The following is a 23,861-nucleotide window of genomic DNA, read 5'->3' as shown; positions in this document are numbered from 1 at the left end:
AAGTGTTCTCTGTGGGCAAGGTACTGGGTATTTATCATGAACACAAACCCTTCAGGGTCAGTTACGTGATCATCTAAATTGTGATGTAGTTACATTTCAAAATTTGTTTCTTGCTAGCAATATTGTAGGTAACCTAAATATGAAATTTTCTTTGGGATTATCAAATAAAAGGCTAACAAATTCCACATAAAATGGTAGGCTTGCATCTTTAGCATTTATGATATTCTTCGATAAGAGAAGGCAGTAGGGTTTCATGACCAGATTCCCAGCCCAAGGACTTAATCACAGATCCAGCACTTACTATATTCTTGGATAAATCACATGTTTGAACCTCACTTTCTCTTCTCTGTAAAATAGGGATCTGCTACTTTGACTACAACTGCTGTCACCTCTCACCTGCCCTCCCTACCTTACAGAGGTAGAGGGAGGGAATTAAGTGAGTCTCATTGTCTGTACGCCATTACTAGTTTAGCTGGTAGACTAGAAAAGAGAAAGGTGTAAGTAACCGAACAATTTCATATTCTGTAAAGAAAGAAATGTCTCTTTGAATGACTGATATCAAATCAGAGATTTGATATCCAAATTTGTACCAAGCAAATTGTCAGAAAAGTATTCAGAAATACATAATAAACTCCAATATTTAGGTTCATGACTATAACTCTAACATTAAAAACAGTCTGAAAGGGTTTCCCTGGTGGCGCAGTGCTTGGGAGTCCGCCAGCTGATGCAGGGGACACGGGTTCGTGCCCCGGTCCGGGAGGATCCCACATGCCGCGGAGCGGCTGGGCCCGCGAGCCATGGCCGCTGAGCCTGCGCGTCCGGAGCCTGGAGAGGCCACAACAGTGAGAGGCCCGCGTACCACAAAAAAAAAAAAAAAAAAACAGTCTGAAAAAGGCAAAAGAGGTTAAAATTCATATCACCTTACCATTCCTAAGTTCCAATTTGATATTTAATGTGCTTTATTAACTCACAAAGAGTGAAAACACACAGACGTCCTGAAGAACATGTTCTGACACTGTAACATGATTTTCTCCAGGAGTCTTCAAAAAACATCTTTAGTAATGTCCAATATAATAGTGTTTAAAGATAATCATGATAGAAATTTACTCCTCAAATAAAGTTGACTCACTTTCCTAAAGTTCTGGTTTATTTTTTCAAAACTTTGGTATATTCTGTTCTTATGTCCTGGAACCCTAAAAATATTTTAGTTTAGATTTAATTTCGATTTCAATTCAACAAACATTGATTGCGTGCCTACTAGGCACTCGATTAGAGAAATAGCATGTCAGTCCCACATACTTACATCGTCTATGTCGGTGCCAAGCAGAGACCGAGAGCTTAAGTCCAGACCTTGAAGCTGGAGTCGCGCTACTTCGAGCTCAAGTGTAAGGTGTTCCGTGTGTTTCTTTTCTGCCGCCAACTTGGACTCCATCTCTGCTGTCACACTTGTCAGCTTCTGCTGCCACTGTTCATTTTCTGACAAATACTGCTTCCTGAGACAGTCAAGCTCTTCCCTTGCAGAACTTAGTAACCGTTCGAGTTCTTCGATTTCCTTATTTTTCGTAATCCCTTGACTTTCAATTTTCTCTTCTAGCTTCTTGAAGGATTGCAGGTACATCTGACAGACGGTCTCAAGTTCTTCAACGCTCCTCACCGGGGCAGAGGGGATTTCTTTCTCAGTCAGATTCTCCTCCTCCAGACTACTGCAAGAGACCTTCTCTACACTGGACTGGTTTGCCAAAACAGTCCTGTCTAAATTATTCAAAAGGGATGTTTCTCCCATATGCTCTAAAAGATCTTTGTAAAAAGAGGATTCTATTGCATTACCAGGGCTGTCAGTCACACCAGAGAGTGACAAGGACAGAAAATGCTTCTCCCCGGGTCCTGGCATCACCTCCTTTACCAAGTCACCTTGAGAGTTTCTCAGACTCATGGACAAGACTGAATTTTCAGCCTTTAACGTGTCAATGTAGGACTGTAGCTCTGACATCTTAGAGCTCATCTGGCAGTGCTGATCGTGCAAAGTTTTGTGTTCACTCTGTAAAGATGAGAATTTCTCCTGTAATTCAGCAAAGTGCATGCGAACTTCTTTGTTTGACACTGTCAAGTGCTCATAGGAATTACTGTCGTCCAAAGGATTTAAGGACACAGACGTCTGCTCATCTTGCTGTTCACCAAATTCACTTTCTGGCGTTTCTTTCACGAACTCACCTTGGAGAAGTCCATTTTCGTCATTTAATATTTTAACCTCATTTACTAGTTTCCCTACCTCTTCTGCCATTTTGCTAGTTGCTGTGACACATTCTGATCTTGAGTCGTTCAGCTCAGATATGAGTTCAAGCTTTTCCACCTGCAATGCCTCACACATCTTCTCTAACTCGTCCAGCTTGTTCATTGCCGTCTGTAGAGAGCACTGCAGGTGGGCATTGTCCTGCTGACTTGTTGACAACTCGTGAAGCACCGAAATGTATTTTTCCTCTGGATCTATTTCAAAGTTTCCAAGGCCGCTAATATCTTGTGACTGAGTGCCTTGTTGCACATCTCCAGTTTCTAATTCTCCTCCAATTTGTAATTCGTGCTGTAGGTATTTCTCCTTCTCACTCTCCTGAAGTTTTAATTCCATGTTTCTCACTTTAGTTTCTACTTGTGCCAGTTGCGCATTGTAACTGTCTAGAGAAGCATCTTTAATTTCAAGGTCCATCGGAAGTTGAACGTGACGTGTATTTATCTTCCTCTCTGCTACTTTCACAGAGTCTTGAATTGGTTCCAATTCTAGATGCTGATGCTCATGTTTCGTCTTCATTAATTCCATCAGGTGCTCCTTCTCTTGTAATAAGGCATTAACTTCCTGTTGCATCTTACTTTGTTCTTCCTTTAAAGTCATGATTTCTTGCTTTAAGCTGTCAGCCTCCCTCTTGGAATTGCTTTGGATATTTGTAACCTCAGATCTCAGGGCTTGCTGCACTGTCTCCAACTCTAGTATTAAACTCTGGTTTCTTTCTTCAGCTAATGCTAATTGTGATACAAATGCTTGGTGTTCCCTTGCAAATGTTTCCTTTAGCTGTCCCAATTCATTTTCTCTATCTTCACAAACACTCGTGCATTCATTCAGCAAGCATTCTAATTTAGAGTTCTTTTCCTGCTCTGCTTTATATTTTTCACTAAGATCCCTAAATGCATTTCCTGTTTCTTCACATCTTTGGAGCAAAGTAAGTCTTTCTTGTTTGTACTGGTCAGATAACTCTGAAATGCTTTTGTCTCTTTCATCTATACAGTTTGAAAAACTCTCAGTTTTCTGGAGCAAGTTCATCTTCTCTTGGGTTAAGGTTGCATTAATTTCCTTGAGAGTCCCATTCTCTTGGGTCAGCTCTTCAATGTCCTTTTTATCAAGAGAAATGATGGAACTCATTTCCTTTTTCTCCAAGCTCAGAGTTTCAGACAAAAGTTGTAGCTCCTTTAGAGATTCCTGAAGTAAATGGTTGCTCTTTTTTAATTCTTGAATCTCTGCCTGCTCAGTTTCTAACTTTTCATTCAAAAGTTGCAACTCTCTTTCCTTGCTCTCCAAGGCAGCTAAAGTTTCAACAACAACATTCTGATGAACAGAAGTGTCTTCTTGTAACTTACTAATTCGTTGACTTGTTTCAGCCACAAAACTTTGATGCATCTGTTCTGCTTTCATGAGATTTTCTTCTATTTCTCCTTTGATTTGCACCAATTCTTCACACTGCTTTTGCAGATCTGAGTTCATCTGCTTTTGAGACTCTAATGAAAATTCAAGAGAAACGACTCTGTTTTGTAACATGGATGAGCTTTTAGGACTTTGGTCTGTTTCTAAATGGCATTCGCTCCTTTCTGAAGGCACGCTTTCTTGTTCTTCAATTATATTTGCAAAGGAATTATTCACTGCAGACTGCTGTTCAAATGCCAAAAGACTTCTCTGATGAGACTCATTTGTCACCGCAGAGGAATCTCTGGATTTTAGCAGATCCCTGAGGCTCTCAGATTCAGCATGCAAGTCTTGGTAACGCTGGTTTTTGTCCATTATTTCACTTGACAGTGACTGAAGCTTATCTTCTAGATCTTCAACTTGCCCGGTAAGCTGAGAAATTTTCAAACACATATTTTCTATTTCCTTCTCATGTTTCTGATCTGAGAACTCGGCTTTCTGTTGTAGTTCTCCATACGCTTGCTTCTGTGTCTCTGCCTCTGCAGTCTTGCTGTCTATCACATTGTGAAGGTTCCTGATCTCGACATTTAGATTTTCTCTTTCCATCTCCAATGTTCTTACCCTCTCATTGTATTCGTGACTTTTTATTTGTTGTGTCTTAAGACAGGTTTCCAAGTGATTAATTTTACTCTGCAAGCTTTCCTTTTCTGATTCCATCTGATTTAAAAGTTGTTCATTTTCACTTTTCCAGCGAGAAAACAGAGTTTTCTCTTCTTTCAGTTCTTCATATTCTTTCTTCTTTAATTCCAAAGCACTCAATAAAGCTTCGGACTCTCTCTCTGTTTGGCTTAACTTTTCATTCAGTTGTTCGATGTGATGTTCCCTTTTCTTCAAAAGGTCTTGAGAACAATCTCGCTGCTTTTCCAGATCAGCCAGGGCAAGCTTCAGTTTCTCTAAAGTCAAGGAATTCTCTTGCTGCTTTATTTGTTCTTGAAGATCTCTTAACATGGTTTCCTGAGAAGTATTCTTAGCTATTAAAAAAGATATTTTTTTAAGTTGTCATGATTTTAATAAATATTTATTCTACAAGAATTCTAAACTCTCAAAAAAAAAAACCCAAACTAACAGCTTCTCAAGTCCTGTACAAACTTGCATTATTGCCTGCATACCTCCTTGAAAATAGATCGCCTGATAATTATCTAAGCTTATATAAAGACAATGGAAAATGGGCCTTTTCAGGATGGCAGTACATTTGTTTATCTCCTTTCTCAGCAGCTTAAGAAAGTGTTGTTGTATAAAATACCAAGGGATAAAAACAAAAAAAAAAAATACCAAGGGATTATTTTCCTAAGCACATGAAACTTTCTTTTATTCTTTTTCCTTGTATGTGTTTATGCCCTTTGGAAATACTTATTCAAGGAGAGAAAAGTGTGACAAGAGCAGCACTAAAATGGAAATATCTCAGGAATACTATGGAGTATTCCAGATTTCTCAGAAAAGTAAATAACTTCTTCGCCACTTTAGCCAAAAAATCCATAGGATCAGGCATGGGTACTAGAGTATAAAGTGCTACAGGGAATTATACTCAATATTTTGTAATAACTTATAAGGGGAAAAAATCTGAAAAAGTATATATGTGTGTGTGTGTGTGTGTGTGTGTGTGTATAAAACACAGTCACTGGGCTTCCCTGGTGGCGCAATGGTTGAGAGTCTGCCTGCGGATGCAGGGGACGCGGGTTCGTGCCCCAGTCCGGGAAGATCCCACATGCCGCGGAGCGGCTGGGCCCGTGAGCCATGGCCACTGAGCTTGCGTGTCCGGAGCCTGTGCTCCACAACGGGAGAGGCCACAACAGTGAGAGGCCGCGTACAGCAAAAAAAAACCACACACACAAAGAAAAACAGTCACTGTGCTGTACACCTGAAACTGACATGTAAATCAACTATACTTCAACATATATATATATATATATCTATCTTAATAGTATATGGTGCTATATATTAGTAACTCTCGAGGCCTACGTGTGAGTATCACTGGGAAGCAATATCCCCCCACATCCCGGCCCCTCACAGTGAGGGTGGTGCCTGTGAAGATGAGAATCATCAGGAAGATGTCACAAACTCCATTACCACCTGTCCTCTGCCTAAAAACTCCCCTCTGCCCACTGGCCCCTGCTAATTGAGAATAACCACACTGCTTTCATTCAACAATGATGGGAAGGCTTCCCAAGTATGTTGAGGAAGAATAAAAGTTGTCAATCTCAATAGCAGATGAAAAAGGTAGCATGTATTATGAACTCAGATGTAACTAGAAATCATTCCTATTTTTAGCCCCCTAATCTCAGTCTACATACTGAGAGTGGAAGGCTGGTGGAGATAGCGCCACAGGGGATATCAGTCCACTTCACGTGTGAGGACCTCAAACTATGATACTGGTGACCAACAACGAAAAACGCCCTAACCCTTTCTTTTCCTATAGTTTTCTTTAAAAAAAGCTGAAGATTGACATTTCTACCTCCTGCCGTGGAAAAATTGAAAGCTGTCTTAGGGAGACTGGAATTTAAAAAAGAGAACAGTCACAGAGAAGTGTGACACCCGTTACACAAGTCAGGTTAAAAGAAATCCAAGATGTGCAAATACCTCAGGGGAGAACATAAATGTAAGGAAAGACTCATTCACATTTATATATACATAAATGTGAAACGAACAGTGGATTCATTTGGTGTATACAGCATCATTCTATGGCTATACAGAGAATAAGGAAATAAAATCATTCAGTCAAGTAAGCCATCCCAAAACAATGGTCACTAAGGGCTGGGAAAACATGCATTTAACATAGGATTTTCCATTATAAGGGAAATGGTGATGGGTGAGAAGATGCGCCGTCTGGATGTAACTAACAAACACACTTGAGACACAAAATAGCACTCTGAGGCGAGAGACAGCCCCAACAATTTACTTTTGTCTGGAAAATATTTACCCTTCTGGTTTCAAAGTGCTGAAAACCAGGCATCTGGGGACTCAGTGTGTTCCAATAAAAAAAAAAAAGTCCAACTATCACTCTGGAAACGAAAAAGTGGAAAAGCAAAAACTTTTTCCACATCAACTGCAGACATCTCTCTGGGAGAAGATATGGAAAAATTCAAAGAAGCTTCTAATGATATCCATCCTCCCTCATGGGAACATTAGCCTAGAGAAAGAACTCAAAAACGCTACATTTACTCACCCCTCATTTCTTCTGCAAAGTTCTGGCTCTGACTCAAACGCTGCTTGGCCTTCTTCAGTTCTTCCTCCAGGTGGCAAACTTCTCTGGCCCTTTGCTCAGACTGACTCTTAAGGAGGCTGTTTTCCCTCTTCATTTCCTAAAGCACAGGTTTAGTTAGTTATCACCCAAGCAGATGCTCAAGCAACTTAGGACTTCTGCCTTGGTGAGGGTCCCTAATGGGACTGGGTGTGTATCTCACTAGGGGAGGAATCACACTTTCCCTTTGAGCAATGAAGTTACATAGTTTTACTTCAATAAAATGATTTTATAAATAGAAGTCAAAAGCACAGAATCCAAAACAGATGATAATCTTTTTACTTCGAGAAATATATTTTTTGAACTTTCTGGATGTCCCTATGGTTGTGAAAGTGTTCGTTCATAAGGAAAAGCCTATTTACAAGCTCCCCCAAAACACAAATGCTCCAAGTCCCCATCACACCTGAATGATCAAATATATCTTTGCGGGCTTCCCTGGTGGCGCAGTGGTTGAGAGTCCGCCTGCCGATGCAGGGGACGCGGGTTCGTGCCCCGGTCCGAGAGGATCCCACATGCCGCGGAGCGGCTGGGCCCGTGAGCCGTGGCCGCTGAGCCTGCGCGTCCGGAGCCTGTGCTCCGCAGCGGAAGAGGCCACAACAGTGAGAGGCCCGCGTACCGCAAAAACAAACAAACAAACAAAAACAAACCAAAACAAAAAAACAAAAAAAGTATATATATATATACACACACATATATATTTGCAAAGTTCTGAGGTGCTAACGAACCAAAAAATTCACGTGACAAATTTTGATGTTTCGTTATAAAACCATCTTAAGGTTCACTGTTATGGGAATGTCTTTATGAGTAAAATTACCTTTAATAAATGTTCATTAAGAAAGTCTGCAATGTAAAGATGTTGGAATGGGCGTTATGAAAGATGCAGCTACAAATTAAGAGAGTCTCTGCCCCCAGGACCAGGTACCCGCCAGTGGGGGACGATGCAATACCAATCACTTAATACACACCAAGATGCACTACATCCTCAAGAGAGATGAAGTGTCCTATGGGAAATCAGAGGGCTGGAGCATGGAAGAATTAATTCTAGGTGGAGGAATCGGAGATTTCACAGTGAAGAAAGGTCCTTTGGGTACCTGATTAAATGAAGGACCCATGCATCGATGTGCCAGAGTAGCAGAGACACATACGCAGCCCCATACTATTTTCTAGGGAGATCTGTCTATTTCTCTGAGTCTTAAAATGAAGCAATATTTTCATGCTGAACAAAAATGCTTCTTATTAACCACATGACTTGCATAATAAATATTATAAATCCTCTATCCATATTCCTCGACCTACTGTTCAACCTTCAATGATATTACAGCTGATAAGTATTTCAACCTATATTATATGCCACCCTCTGGACCACTGGGAATTGGCATATATCATTACAAACTGACAGAATCAAGCAACTCCCATCCTTGGTGGTGGGGGGCAGGGGGGCGCGATTCATAAGCCTGACTTTAAAACACACACACACACACACACACACACACACACACACACACACACACACTTAAAAAATATCCCTCTGAAAAGCTGAAAAGTAGGGGAAATTTTTTAATCTTAAAGAAACAATTAAGACCTATCCTCCAAAACCTACTGCACTGTTGGAAAACAGATGGCCCTGGCAATTCAGTGCTGGAAGTCTGCCTTCAATTATCAGTCTGGTTACTACCAGCAGATGGGTACCAACGTAGCAAAGCCAAATTCAAGAAGAGGGAGAATCTGGCTGGTAGAAAGTACTTGAAAACTTGCTGGCAGCTGCTGTGCTCATGTATATATGTTCATTTCATCATCAAAATAAGACAGAGTCCGTTGTAGTTATATTTCTTTTTCCTTTGTCCTGATCCTACCTCCCTTCCATGAGCTCAACGGACAAGCTATCAAATTAAGAGATCAACCAGAACTAAAAGCCCGCTCCGGGCTTCCCTGGTGGCACAGTGGTTGGGAGTCCACCTGCCAGTGCAGGGGACAGGGGTTCGAGCCCTGGTCCGGGAGGATCCCACATGCCACGGAGCGGCTGGGCCCGTGTGCCACAACTACTGAGCCTGCGCTCTGGAGCCCATGAGCCACAACTAGTGAGGCCCGCGCGACTGGAGCCTGTGTTCAGCAGCAGGAGAGGCCACGGCAATGGGAGGCCCACGCACCGCAACGAAGAGTAGCCCCTGCTCTCTGCAACTAGAGAGGGCCCGTGGGCAGCAACGGGGACCCAACGCAGCCAAAAATAAATAAATAAAAAATAAAATTAAAAAAAAGCCCGCTCCAACTCATCTCAAGACTGACATTCATACCAGTCATTGTGAAATTCTGCAAAGAATGATCACTGAAGTGCAATGATGTTACTGACTTAAACTAGCATCATTCAACTAGAGAATCTATAATCGCTTGTTTGCTCTTCAGGCTCCAAAATAGTCACCACTCAAATGAGATCACAGATGTGAAAGGAAAAATACCTTAACGTACTTTAACAAGGGTAATGGAGCATTGTCAGTAGTGTTTCTTCCTAAAATTTAACAGCAGCTAGATGTGTGTGATCAATGCTAAGATCAGCTAAATGAGCTCAACATAAGAGTAACTAGAATGCAACCATCTGAGTTGACTTAGCATTTTTATTTTGCAACTTATATTTTTTACCCTAAAAAAAAAATCATCAAATCAAATGGCACCTACATCTAGAGGCGTGACAAGAAGGCTGACAAGACACTGTATGCAAAGCTGGGTGCATCCCAGTAGGAGGAAGGAAGGTGAAAAGGAGGAGAAGAGGTGGGGAGGGACCCCAGGAGGGAGGGTACAACTTATGTTTATGCGTCTGTTCGTCTCTATCCATGTCTGTGTATAACTGGAGACATTTAAATGAATACTAAGCTCAATGAAAAGATTAACAAGTCTTTGTCTATTCTGGCAGTAGTTCCATAAACACTTGTTTCAAATGAAGGAATGTTCAGCCAGTCCTGAGACCCAGCAGGCTTATCATGCTATGGCTATGGCCAGCCCAAGAATTTTAAAAAGCCAGAATTTAGAAAATGAACATCTGAAAATGGAGCTGTAGGCTGCCACCCATCAGCAATTCGTTTTCTGCACAGCTTACAGCCACTTAGGACTTGACTGGGTGGCTCACTGCCAACGATGCGTTAAGCATACAAGGATATATTCTCCTAGGCAGCTCTTGCAACCTCACATGATTTGCAGAGTTGGGCACTAGTCTGGAAAAACACAACAAAAAACCCTATAACCACAAGCCAGCCTTAGAGCTTAGCGAGCAATTCCAGCCAGATCAACTTTGGTTTAGGAGCAACCAGGGAAGCATCATTTCCTAGGACCAGACAAAACAAACTTCAGTTACTGTGTGGCATTTCATGATCCCATCCATGAATGAAGCTTAATACGTCCCCTGCTGGGCGAAGTCTATATGGTGAACCAGGGATGGATGCAAAGGATGTGTTTTTCCCCTTCCACCTCATCATTCTTGCCTGCCAGACCAGGCCCCTTAGCGGACCCTGTTGTAATACAGGTCCCCACGCTCAGGAAGGTCCCCAAGCAAGTGTTCCCTCATCTTGGCTGTCAAATGATGGTATATGATCGCCTAACCCCAATGCTATGGAGTTGGCACTGGATGCTGGGTGAGCAGCTTATCTAAACCTTCCATTCTCTTTGATACTAAATGCTAACTTTACCCTTGATTGGGCCATTACATCACATTTCCACTACTGATAATTTCTCACTGTGAGCAGCATATTAGTTTGCTAAACATGGACAAGGAAAATTTCAGTACAACTGTCTCATTTTTTTGGCATCCAAAACCTATAACCGTGCTAAACTTGTCTGTACTTATAATTAGATACAGAAAGATACCCAGCACGATAAGACTAGAATGGGCTGCAATTTTATATGTGAAAAATCTCAAATGCTCTTTCCTTTGCCCATCCTTTCGGTGCCTATGGGTGAGAGCAAACAGTGGTAGCATCAAAAAGTTACAACAGTTGTGAAGACCAAAGAGCCCTTATGTGCTTGCTGGGCACGGATCTAAACATCTGACACACAATATTTAAGTTAATCATTAATGCAGCTCTGGAAGGTTAGTATTAGTCCCCATATGCAGATGAGGAAAGTCAGACTCAGAAATGGTAATCACTGTCCCCAGGTCACACAGCAGGGAGGTGGCAGAAAAGTGATGCAATTTCAGATCTCGCTCACTTTAAAGTCACCAAAATTTTACCTCGAAGCTATACCACCAGTCTAACTGGGTAAATTGCTTTTCTGATTCCAATCCCAATTCAAACTGCAAGAGCCAGCTACACCCTTTGAATTCTTGATATCATCCTCAAAAGAAGGCACACACACAAAAACGTAAGTTAAAGACAAATACTAAATGAATCCCCTGGCCCTGAGCTACACACCTCCAATGACTGCCCTCACTGGACACAGAAATCAATGAAATATTAAGTGCAACATGACGGGCATTTAGCTAGATTTCGTGGTGGACAGCTCCACAGCTGACAAACCAGGCCCTGCAGGGATGCATGCGTCTTCAGAAACACCTGCGAGAAATGTCCAGCCCACTATGGAGCCTTCGCCAAGCAAACCGTTTGCAAAGTGTTTGGACCCTCTTAACCAGTCGATCGATTTTACAAAATGTTTCCACCAGGCAGCCAGTGGAGTCGCGGGAGAGTTCCTGGCTGACAGGGAAGCTCACAGAGGGAAGAGTTCAGTGCCAGTCTGCCTGTGGAAATGTTAGCAGAAGCATCTGTTGGTTGGTCCCCACTGGCCAAACGGCGAACATTTGTTTTGCTGAAACAAACGCTTTCATTTAAAAACGTTTGCTGATAAAACCGTCATCTGATATGAAGTTTTCTTCCACTCAGGTTTCTGGGGCTGTGGCCTCCTCTCTCCAGCAGTATTACCCCTCTGAGGCTATAGCTGCTTTAACAACCTCTTCTTTGCTACTGACAGACGTTCTGATTTTATAACCATAATGCACTCCTTGAAGCTGAGGGGATAAATATATTTAGACTTGCCTCACCTGGATAAATCACTGTTCTTTACAGAGAACTTAAAAAACAAACAAACAAAAAAACCGTACAATCTAAAAAGTAATTGCAAAATAGTTAAAAGATTAGTGAAAACAAATTCTTTCCCGTGACATTTGCTGGAAAAGAAACCTCCAATGTTCTGCGGTGCTTTTCCATAAAACTACAATGTAGATTTATGACTCTATTCATATTGTTTCAGTCTATTAACTGCCCCTAAATGGTTCTTAATTAAGCCCTTTAAAATAAACTCCAAGCAACTAAATATATTCAGAGAGAAGCAAATTAAAGTAAGTACGGGGACCTCCCTGTTGGCGCAGTGGTTGAGAATCCGCCTGCCAATGCAGGGGACACGGGTTCGAGCCCTGGTCCGGGAAGATCCCACATGCTGCGGAACAACTAAGCCCGTGTGCCACAACTCCTGAGCCTGCACTCTAGGGCCCACGAGCCACAACTACTGAGCCCGTGTGCCACAACTACCAAAGCCCGTGTGCTAGAGCCCATGCTCCGCAACAAGAGAAGCCACCACAATGAGAAGCCCGAGCAACGCGACGAAGAGTAGCCCCCGCTTGCCACAACTAGAGAAGGCCCGTATGCAGCAACAAAGACCCAACACAGCCAAAAATAAATAAATAAATAAATAAAGTTAAGTACAGATAAAATCCTATCGGTAGAAGCAACATCAGGGTACGCCCAGTACTCCGTGCCATTGGGAAACCTCATCCACAATTTTGTATCGTTACCATGACTCTCCAGAGACACCGTCATGGGAATTTTCTGGTGATCAAGTGGTTAAGACTCCGTGCTTCCACTGCAGGAGGCGCGGGTTCGATCCCTGGTGGGGGAAGTAAGATCCCATATACCACGCAGCATGGTCAAAAAAAAAACCAAAAAAAACCCAGCAAAGACACCATCACCCATGCCTTGCACACACTCAACATGAAAGTTAATGTTGACTGCTGAAGCCAGAGTAATACAATTTACAATTACTTGAGGTTTTTATAACAATATTAAATCTAGAAACTCTTTATCCGTAAAAAATTTTATATTTAAGTCTATCACTTTGCACAAGGTTTTTAATATTTGATGATGCAAAAGCCAACCCTTGGAAAAGGGATTTAAATTATACCTCCCATCACCAGTTTTGTTTCTTTCCATTTAGAAAATCCCTTGCTTTCTTCCATCCTTCCACCTCACAGGTGGTCTAAAACAATCTTAAGAAAAAACAAAAGAGTAGTACATGGTCTTAATATAAGTCATGCTTTCCTATAATTGCTAGATGTATATTAGTAAGTTATATCAGAATAGAAAGTGAAAAAAAAAAACCCCACATGTTCTATGTCATAGATTTTATACAAAACACTGTAATATATACTTCTGGCAAATTAAAAACAAAAATGTAGCTATAATAAACTACTAGAAAATGGTATAGAAATTCTTTAACCCTCCCACTTCCTCCTGTACAGAAGCTGACAAATACTCTTCTCTACCCCTCACTTACCTCACTGCTTCTCCTCAGCTCATTTTCCTTGGTCTGACTCGCCTGTAAGGTCTGTTCAGTTCTACTGAACTTTTCCTTAAACTCTTCCAATTTTTTTTCCAGCTGGTGCTTTACAGATGTGGCCTACAAGTAGAAAACAAAGCAAAGCTTCATTTTTCTTTACTTTTTAAATAACTATGTATTCTTAAAGAATAAAAAGGTCATGGAATATAATAATTGATATCATCTATTTTGGTTGAGACCCACTATACATAACAGCTTAATAAGGCCCTAGAAGTTGAACTTAAAATACCGTCATGTCAACCTGTGACATTACTTGGCAGCAGCATATGTTGATGGAAAAGGCTGGGTTTGAGGAGGAAGCCACAAGGAAAACAATTAACCACAAAAAAATAAAACAACTAAATAGTAATAAACTAATTTTAAAAAATGAGATAATAACAAAAATTGAGAAAACAAACTGGGAGAACACATTTGCAATAAATACAACAGAATAAAAACGATATTTCCAAAATACAACACATAAAGCATATCTATGGTTCAATATACAAAGAGGCAAGCCCATTTATAAAAAGACCAAAGGACAGAAACAGAAATGACAAAAGATACAAATGGCAAATCACCTTCTGAAAGAAATAACCTCAATGGTAATCAAGAAAGTGTGAATTGGGACTTCCCTGGTGGTCCAGTGGTAAAGAATCCGCCTTACAATGCAGAGGATGCGGGTTCGATCCCAGGTCAGGGAACTAAGATCCCACATGCTGCGGGGCAACTAAGCCCATGTGCCGCAACTACTGAGCTCGCACCTCTCAACTAGAGCCCACGTGCCACAAACCACAGAGCCTACGTGCTTTGGAGCCCACGCGCCACAACTAGAGAAGAGAAAACCCGTGCTCCACAACTAGAGAGAAGCCCGTGCACCACAACGAAGAGCCCTCACGCCGCAATAAAGACCTGAGGCAGCCAAATAAATAAATATATATATTTTAAAAGTGTGAATTAAAACAATGATAAGATAACATTTTTCACTCCTTAGTTGGCAAAATTTTAAAAACCTGGACTACCTCCTATTAGGAGGATGGGAGGAAACAGGCCTCTTACAGCTGGTGTCAGGTGAACTGCTACGACTTTTCTGGAGGGCAATTTGGAAGTACCTATCACACGTGAGAACACATATGCCCTCAAGGCCATCAATGTCACATGTAGGAAGCTGTCCTACAGAAGCACCAGCAACACACATCTTTACCTGCCCAATGATACCACCAATGGTGCTACATGAACCTAAATACCCATCAGTAGGGGAATGACTAAATAAACTACAAAACATCCGATACAAACAGGGCTCAGACACTACCAACAGAATGCTTCCTTTTAAACCAAAAAAAAAAAAAAATTATACATTTGCGAATGTATATTTTTAAAAGTCTTGGAGGACATCCAATAAATAGTGCATAACAATTTATCCTGGCACAGGAAGATTTTTTTTCTTTTTTCCAAACTTGGACAGATGGATAGATAAAGGAATGACTCTATTAGAACTTCAGATGACCCCTTGTATGTAAGAGATATCAATAAATGTTGGCTGTCCGCATTTCACCTGCATTCCCCCATCCCCAGCTCCTCTGCTACTAGAAATCAACATGTCCTAGGCTGCTATATCTTACATTTGGGAATTAACCTGTATTTTTCATATGAGAACCTAATTGGTAAACCCTCACTTTTAGAAAATAAACAAACACTAAGAAAATAAGTATAACTCTGACAACAGGTGAATACCTGACATATTCAGCATAAAACTCTAAAATGTGTCACCCTCTCAGGGAAAATGGGTGAAGTCAAGAAAGAATGAATTGGGAATTCCCTGGCGGTCCAGCAGTTAGGACTCTGCGCTTTCACTGCTGAGGGCCCATGTTCAATCCCCGGTTGGGGAACTAAAATCCCACAAGCCTCAGGGCGCAGCCAAAAAAAAAAAAAAGAAGAAAAGAATGAATGACCACATTCCACATTGCTTCTTCTGAGAGCATAAGGCTCTGGATATTTAGTGCTTCCGCATTGCAGATGGAGCAGGAAACTAAACAGACGAGACCCTGTCCTCATGGAAAGATCTGAGTGATGGAAGGAAGATAATATCTTTTTAAATTAATTAATTTATTTATTTTTGGCTGCATTGGGTCTTCGTTGCTGCACGCGGGCTTTCTTTTTAGTTGCGGTGAGCGGGGACTACTCTTCGTCGCAGTGCGTGGGCTTCTCATTGCGGTGGCTTCTCTTGTTGCGGAGCACAGGCTCTAGGCGCACGGGCTGCAGTAGTTGTAGCATGCGGACTCAGTAGTTGTGGCTCGCGGGCTGTAGAGCGCAGGCTCAGTAGTCGTGGTGCACGGGCTTAGTTGCTCCACGGCATGTGAGATCTTCCCCAGACCAGGGCTCGACCCCGTGTCCCCTGTATTGGCAGGCGGATTCTTAACCACTGCACCACCAGGGAAGCCCCAGAAGATAATATTTAAATAAACAAATAACTCTATTGTATGTCAGGTGATAGACTTTATGGAGAAAAATAAAGCAAGGTAAAGAAACAGAAAGTACCTGAGGGCAAGGGTCTATGTAGTGACCACGGGAAGATGTCATTCATAAGGTGACACTGGAGCAGCAAGTCTTCAGATAGTGAAGGCTCACACCCTACAGATCTGTCTGGGGATGGAGCACCCCCAAGAGCAAAGCCCAAAGCTGCCACTTGCTGGGTGTGTCCCCCCATGGCAAGGAGGCCACGTGGACAGGTAAGCAAAGGGAGAGTAGGAGATGGGGTGAGCGGGTAAGGTGGTGGGAAGGCCACCTAGGCTCCTGCACACATTTGGAATGACCTGACTCTTACTCTGAGAAATGGGGAGTAACTGCAGACTTCTGAGCAGAGGAGTGACATGATCTGACCTATACTTGAAAAGACTCCCTCTGGCTGCTGATTGAAAACACACTGTGAGGAGGAAGGGTGGAAGCAGGGAGACCAGTTAGGATGCTGGTACAGAAACCCAGGTGAGAGATGATGTGTCTTAGACCACATATAGAGCTGGAGATGGTGAAAGCAGTCAGATCCAGTATAAAACATAAAGACAGAGAAGTCAGGTTTATTCTTAGCAGGGAGGTATGTGGCACATGAAAGGTTTCTGGGGTAGCCAACAAGATTCTATCCTCTGACATATATAATGGTCACAAGAGAGGCATGCCTTATAGTAATTTATTGTTGTACATTTGTTCTATATAGATTTTGTGTTTTAACCCACAAAAAAGTTTATACTATTCATATAATACACACATATACTCATGCATGAAAATATACATATGCACAGATATACACAAATACACACGCACACACGTGTGTGTGTGTGTGTGTGTGTGTGTGTGTGAATAAATAAAGGTAGAGCCAGCAGAGTTTTAATGGATTACTTTGAGGTGTTGAGAGGAAAAGAGGAGGTGAAGATGACACTGAGGTTTTAGCCTGAGCGATGTGAAGAATGGAATTGCTATTTACTGGGACAAGGAAGACTAAGCAAAGAACAAGTCTGAAAAAAGTTGGAGTTCCATTAATAACATGTTTCAAGTGTGAGATGCCTATTACGTGTGTGACTGGAAATATCAGATGCACACCCACAAGTCTGAAATTCAGACCAGACATCCAGGCTGGAGATATAAACATGGATGTCATCGTCACATGGATGACACAGAAAGCCATAAAAGCAGATGAGATCATTTGTGCAGGGAGTGTTAAATAAGTAAATTATAATTTTCAGTGCTTTGACTATTTGGAAGCATAAATACTTGGGATAGCTCCCAGCTGGTGGCATGACCAAGAACCACTGGAATATCAGAGACGCCCACAGACCTTCAGATCTGAGATCCTCACTCACTGCACTCCTTCTCTAAACAAGAAAACCCAGACCCAGAAAGGTTCAGTTTGCTCTCCACTTTGATACGTAAGGAAAGTGAGGATAGAGCTTTTTTTTTCTTTCTTTAAAGGTATCATATGTCCGCTGTGGTACAGAAATGACATGTATTAAAAAGGGGATGGGGAGGTTAAGGAGGAGGGAGAAATCAGTTAGCACCCTACTTTATCCAGTTCAGCCTGGAGGATGTTGTGCATGTTCTTGGCTTGCTGTAGCTCCTGGGTGAGCTTGGCTTTCATCTGAGTGAACTCTTGGTCCAGGGTTTGGAAGGAACGCTGTTGACGGGAGAGCTCCTAAAAAGCAAAAGACAAATGCATCAAACTGATGCTGGTTAACAAGGGAGATCCTAGGGCGAGACCCATTCTTCGCCCAGGCAATGCTCTTCTGTAAGAGCAGAAGATTATGGGAGCCGGTCTGCGACTACCTGATGATTGATATAGGCAGCCTTAGCACGGGTCCCGGGCATCAGATCCGGGTCTCTGAGCGGAAGAGGAAGGAGTCCGCCAGGAGAACACATGGAAACTGGCCTGTTCCTGCCTCATCCCCGACTTAAATGAATCATCTCTGTTCTGAATTATCCAGGGGCAAAAGAGTAGAGCCGAGCTATAGCCGGTCACAACTCGGCTGAGAAATCAACACACTCAAAAATGGAGTTTAAAATGTCAAATAGCTTATGCCACTGACCATTGAGAATGACAGGAAGGAAATGCCACCAATTAACTTGGATAATCACACAGGGACACCAGGTTAACATTCCCAGTCACTCTCATTGAAAGACTATAGACCCATTTCAAGGCTAACTCACCTGAAACTGATACCAAGCCTTATGCAAGGGCATCTTCAGCCCTAATTTGTCTGCCAACTTCATTCCCCTCCCCATCAATTACCTTCCTAATGTATTTGCCAACTCACAGCCTTTAAATACACCTGCTGAATGTAATACAATTTCCTTTAGAACACAGAGTGTTTGAAATAAGAAATACAATCCTTTCCTACTTGGTGTCAAATTTCAAACAAATCAGAAAATGTGGATAAAAAAGAACATTCTAAGTCCCTTCTCCAGTCAAAAACTAAAAGATGGAAAAGTGTGAAGGAAAATATAGTGCCTTTTCCGCACAAAGCATTTCCCGTCTAGTGGAACATCCCAAATAATGACAGACACTCCTCTTTTCAAATGATCAAACTAGGAAATGCCGACAAGAACCTTCTGGACAAACTCCTCATGAATCCATTTACCTTACCTCTTGGAACTCTTTTTCTTTTTCCTTGATTTTCTGTTCCAGAGAACATCTGGCACTTTCTGCATTTTGACGCTGACAACTCAAATCTTCAGTCAATTTTTTCAGTTTTTGCTCCAAAGCAATACACTAACAACAAATTAAGACACTCAGTACAAAACAAAATTATTCTTGGAAAGAAGCAAACATTCTGAATTTTAGAAAAATTAGTCCCATGATCTGGTTCAAGTTTTAACATAGTGTTTTGACATTTTTATTTCATAAAAAGTTGGGTTTAAAACAATTAGTCAAGTACCAAAACCACTACAATTATTTTAGCACACATAAAATTATATTTGGGAAATATTAGCAAGGATGTAAAGCATTAGACCATTTAAATAAATACTTCATAACTTGTGCCATGAAAAAAGAAATCAGCATGTCTGAATAACGATTCACCTAATGATTTTTTGGTTTTGCTTTTTTTTTTAGAAGATGTTGGGGGTAGGAGTTTATTTATTTATTTTTGCTGTGTTGGGTCTTCGTTTCTGTGCGAGGGCTTTCTCTGGTTGTGACAAGTGGGGGCCACTCTTCATGGCGGTGCGCGGGCCTCTCACTATCGCGGCCTCTCTTGCTGCGGAGCACAGGCTCCAGACGCGCAGGCTCAGTACTTGTGGCTCACGGGCCTAGGTGCTCCGTGGCATGTGGCATCCGCCCGGACCAGGCTCGAACCCATGTCCCCTAGCATTAGCAGGCAGACTCTCAACCACTGTGCCACCAGGGAAGCCCTCACCTAATGTTTTGTTGCACGGGAATAAGAGGTTAAAATGCAGTGATGTTGGGCTTCCCTGGTGGCGCAGTGGTTGAGAGTCTGCCTGCCGATACAGGGCACACGGGTTTGTGCCCCGGTCCGGGAGGATCCCACATGCCGCGGAGCACCTGCGCCCGTGAGCCATGGCCGCTGGGCCTGCGCGTCCGGAGCCTGTTGCTCCGCAACGGGAGAGGCCACAACAGTGAGAGGCCCGCGTACTGCAAAAAAAAAAAAAAAAAAAAAAAAAAAAAAAAGCAGTGATGTTGACCTGCGTAATTTAGAGGCTATAAAATAACCAGAGGGTACCCATTATCCTCATGTGATAGTGTTTTTCAAGCACAACAGATTTTGTGGGAAACTTAAATATTAATATGCATCTTTCCACAATGCTCCCACTATGCCATTTTAAATATCTGGAGGTTCACAGCACTCCAAAGAATATCACAATGGGTTTTAACCAAGCTGCCAAAGGCAACACGAAGAACATGCATTTGCCCTTTTACATAGCCATTTATCTTTTTTTTTAATTGAAGTATAGTTGATTTACAATGTTGTGTTAGTTTCAGGTGTACAGCAAAGTGATTCGGTTACACACACATATGTTCTTTTTCAGATTCTTTTTCATTATAGGTTATTACAAGATATTGAATATAGTTCCCTGTGCCTTACAGTAGGTCCTTACTGTTTACCTATTTTATATATAGTAGTGTATATCTGTTAATCCCAGTTTATCCCTCCTCCCACTCTCCCCTTTATAACCATAAATTTGTTTTCTATGTCTGTGAGTGTTTCTGTTTTGTAAGCAGGTTCATTTGTATCATTTTTTAGATTCCACATATAAGTGATATCAGGTGATATTTGTCTTTCACTGTCTGATTTACTTCGCTTAGTATGATAAGCCCTAGGTCCATCTATGTGGCTGCAAATGGCATTATTTCATTCTTTTCTATGCATAGCCAGTTATCTCTAAAATAATTTTTAAAACATGAACTACATCAAAATTTAGGATGCTCTTCTAAAATTAAATCTTCAAGTGTTAAAACCCATTCCTCTGATGCTTCCCTGTGGTGTTCAAATCCTTGAACTGCCCTACAAAGCAACTCTAACTTCCCAGGAAAGAATGAGAACAACTCACATTAGTGGGGGAGAAGTCCTGTTCCAAAAGAAATGTGCCCCAGTTTGGCAAATCTCTCCACTAATGTATTTCTCTGAGACTCATTATAGTCCGATTTAGAACTATTAGAACTATTAGAAATTTAACAGAAAATTCAGAGGAAAAGAAAACATTATGTAAGACTTTCCTGGAAGACCAGACACCAACTATTAACTAACCAAAGATGAAAAGATAAAGCTGGTCTGATTTTGCAAATATCATAACTTTAAAATACTGGATTCAAAAAGTAAAATATTGAGCAGTTGTTCAAATTAATCCACTGCTTTGAACATTAAGACACCTTTGTCATTAACCTTATTGTTCTTGAATTTTTAAATCCCTAAGGAAAAGTATGAAAGAAATTATTTCTAATAATAATAAATATGAACTCAACAAATATGTCTAGCACCATGCTAGGCACTGGGGATATAGCAGTAAACAACTCAGACAAAAATCATTGTTGCCTAAATGATGGTCTAAAATTTTGACAGGGACTTCCCCAGTGGCACAGTGGTTAAGACTCTGTGCTCCCAATGCAGGGTGCCCAGGTTCAATCCCTGGTCAGGGAACTAGATCCCACATGCATGCCGCAACTAAGAGTTCACATGCCACAACTAAGGAGCCTGTGTGCCACAACTATGGAGCCCCTGAGCCGCAACTAAGGAGCCTGCCTGCCACAACTAAGACCCATCGCAACCAAATAAATAAATAAATATAAAAAATAAAATAAAATAAAATTCTGACACTTTTCAGGGGGGAAAAAAAACATGCATGGCAGAGTAGATGAATGAACCCTTGGCACCCTCTGCTGGCACTCCATCAAACTGCAACATATTCCACTATAGGATCTCAGGATCAATCAATTCTTTCTTATTAGAAACAGTAGCTTAAAAAAGAGCCTTTAAGAGTAATTTATATTTTATTTAGATTATTTTTTATGCTGATATTTATGATGCACAATCCATGTGCAAGTACCTGGCCACTAGGTGTCATGAATGCTCCATAATACTCTAAAAAAGGGTCCAGAGCTCAAGTCCTTTAAAAATATACAGCGTATGACCCTGGAGACTCAGTGCTCTGAACCAATGAGCTTTTCGCTGTGAAATACGGGTGCTGAAGTCTAGCTTTGCTGCCAGTCCCAGCACTCTGTTTCTACATGAGTTCAAACCTTGCATCCCACACGGTTTGTAAATACTTGGAAAAGAAGCATACGAGAAACAGCGTATGTTCACTAAAGCACACGGTATTGATTTTGGCTAAATTAGCTCCATTTTATTTAATAGGTAGTTCTAATGGTACATCAGGGAATAGCATAAACAAAGCATAATCTGATTTCAGCAACATATTGGACAAGGTCATATTATCTTTAGAGACAAGATGGAGAAAGGTGGACTGAATTTTCAGTTAGGTGGGTTTGTAATTTACAGGAAAAAAATGGAATACAAAAAGCATTGAACGAGTGAGTCTTAAGAACTTGGAGAGGAGTCTCCAACAGAAAGAAAGCCAGAGCTATATTCTCAGCACTGTCCTAGTCAAAAATCCTAATTCATGATCTGGTAAGAAGAGACTTCATCAAATATGCTAGCCAGTACAAGGATTCGGTGACCTTGTCACACCAAAACCAACAAGACAAAATGTAAAAGGATAAGTATAATTCTCTTATATGAGAAGGCGTGACTTGGCAGAAGTGCAACTGAAAATGAGCTTCACTGACAAGGAACTTTATTGATATAATAATAACAATTATTATTATAAGTTCACCATGTGCCAGGCACTATATGCCAAAACCTTTATAAAAATTATCACAGGTACTTCCCTGGTAGTCCAGTGGTAAAGAATCTGCCTTCCAACGCAGGGGACGCGGGTTCAATCCCTGGTCAGGGAACTAAAATCCCACATGCCGTGGGGCAACTAAGCCCACGTGCCACAACTATTGAGCTTGCGTACCTCAAAGAGAGAGCCCACATGCCACAACTAGAGAGAGAAAACCCACACACCACAACTAGAGAGAAGCCTGTGCACCACAACAAGAGAGAAACCCGAGCAGACCACACGCCGTAACGAAAAGATCCCACACGCGTCAACAAAGACCCCATGTGCTGCAACTAACATCCGATGCAGCCAGAAAAAACAAGGAAAATAAATAAATAAATATTTTTTAAAAATTATCACAAACTTTACAGCAATCCTATGACAAAGGCATTATTATTAACACCATTTTATTGATTAGGACACTGAAGTTCAGAAGTTAATTAAATAGCTCCAAAGCAACACAACTGGGATGTAGTAGAGCCAGGGTTTGAATCCAAGTCTTTCCAACTTAGAAAACCAAATTACAAACCCAGACTGCACAAAGAGAATAAATATATGGATCAAGGGAGATCATGTTCCTTCATACATCTAAGCCACAGTTACCAAGAATTTCTCGGTGCAAAGCACTGCACTAGAAGAATTCTAAAAATGAACCTGGACTACCACTTCCAGGTAGATGGAAGAGATGAACATTTCCCTCTACCTCCCACCAAGAATAATCCAAAACCTTGCACATTACATTAAAACAAACATTAAAAAGCTCTGAAAAAAAGAGAAGAAAGATTAACAAGAGACTTTGGAGCCCAAGGAAAAACAAGACAGTGCTGAAAGAAAAAAACTGTTAACCTTTAGAATCCTATACCCTGCAGAAATATCTTCCAGGAATGAAGAGGAAATCAAAACATTCCCAGACAAAAGAAAATTTAGAGGATTTGTAACTACACTAAAAGAATGGTTAAAGGATGTTCTCTAAACAGAAAGGAAATAATGAAAGAAGGAAATATGGAAGGAATCATGAAGGAAGGAACAATAAGTTAATGAACAATAAACATATATACAATAGGCTTTCCATCTCTTCTTCAGTTTTCTAAATTATGTTTGACAAGTGAAGCAAAAATTATAACACTGTCTGATGTGGTTCTAAATGTATGTAGAGAAAACACCGAAGGAAATTATACTATAAATGGGGGAGGGTATAAGGGCAAAAAGAGAAGTAAATTTTCGATAATTTATTAGCGTTGATAGAATGACAACACCAATAAACTGTGATAAATTGTATGTATATATACATTATCTAAAACAATCATTATAAAAGCTCTACCAAGAAATACACTCAGAAACACTATCAATAATTCAAAAGGGAATTCTAAAAAGTGTTCAAGTAACCTACAGGAAGGCAGGAAAAATGAAAGAGAAATGAAAAATGAAAGAAATAAAAAACAA

General features: G+C 41.1%; 1 protein-coding gene across 1 annotated transcript in view; it reads right to left on the bottom strand.

Moving 5' to 3' along the window:
- The window catches only part of CENPF (centromere protein F), a 101,565-nt gene that overhangs the window by 19,430 nt on the left and 58,274 nt on the right, over positions 1–23,861 (bottom strand). Inside the window, exons 8-12 of the mRNA XM_079900158.1 lie at positions 18,667–18,792; positions 17,590–17,718; positions 13,494–13,616; positions 6,891–7,026; positions 1,304–4,698 (exon numbers count right to left, since the gene is read on the bottom strand). Of these exons, the coding sequence (XP_079756284.1) occupies positions 1,304–4,698; positions 6,891–7,026; positions 13,494–13,616; positions 17,590–17,718; positions 18,667–18,792 (3,909 nt within the window). The remainder of the gene's footprint in view (positions 1–1,303; positions 4,699–6,890; positions 7,027–13,493; positions 13,617–17,589; positions 17,719–18,666; positions 18,793–23,861) is intronic.

Source organism: Stenella coeruleoalba (genome assembly GCF_951394435.1).
Source record: "Stenella coeruleoalba genome assembly, chromosome: 1".
NCBI lineage: Eukaryota > Metazoa > Chordata > Mammalia > Artiodactyla > Delphinidae > Stenella > Stenella coeruleoalba.
Note: the sequence above shows the minus strand (reverse complement) of the source record. Positions and strands in the feature narration are given on the sequence as shown.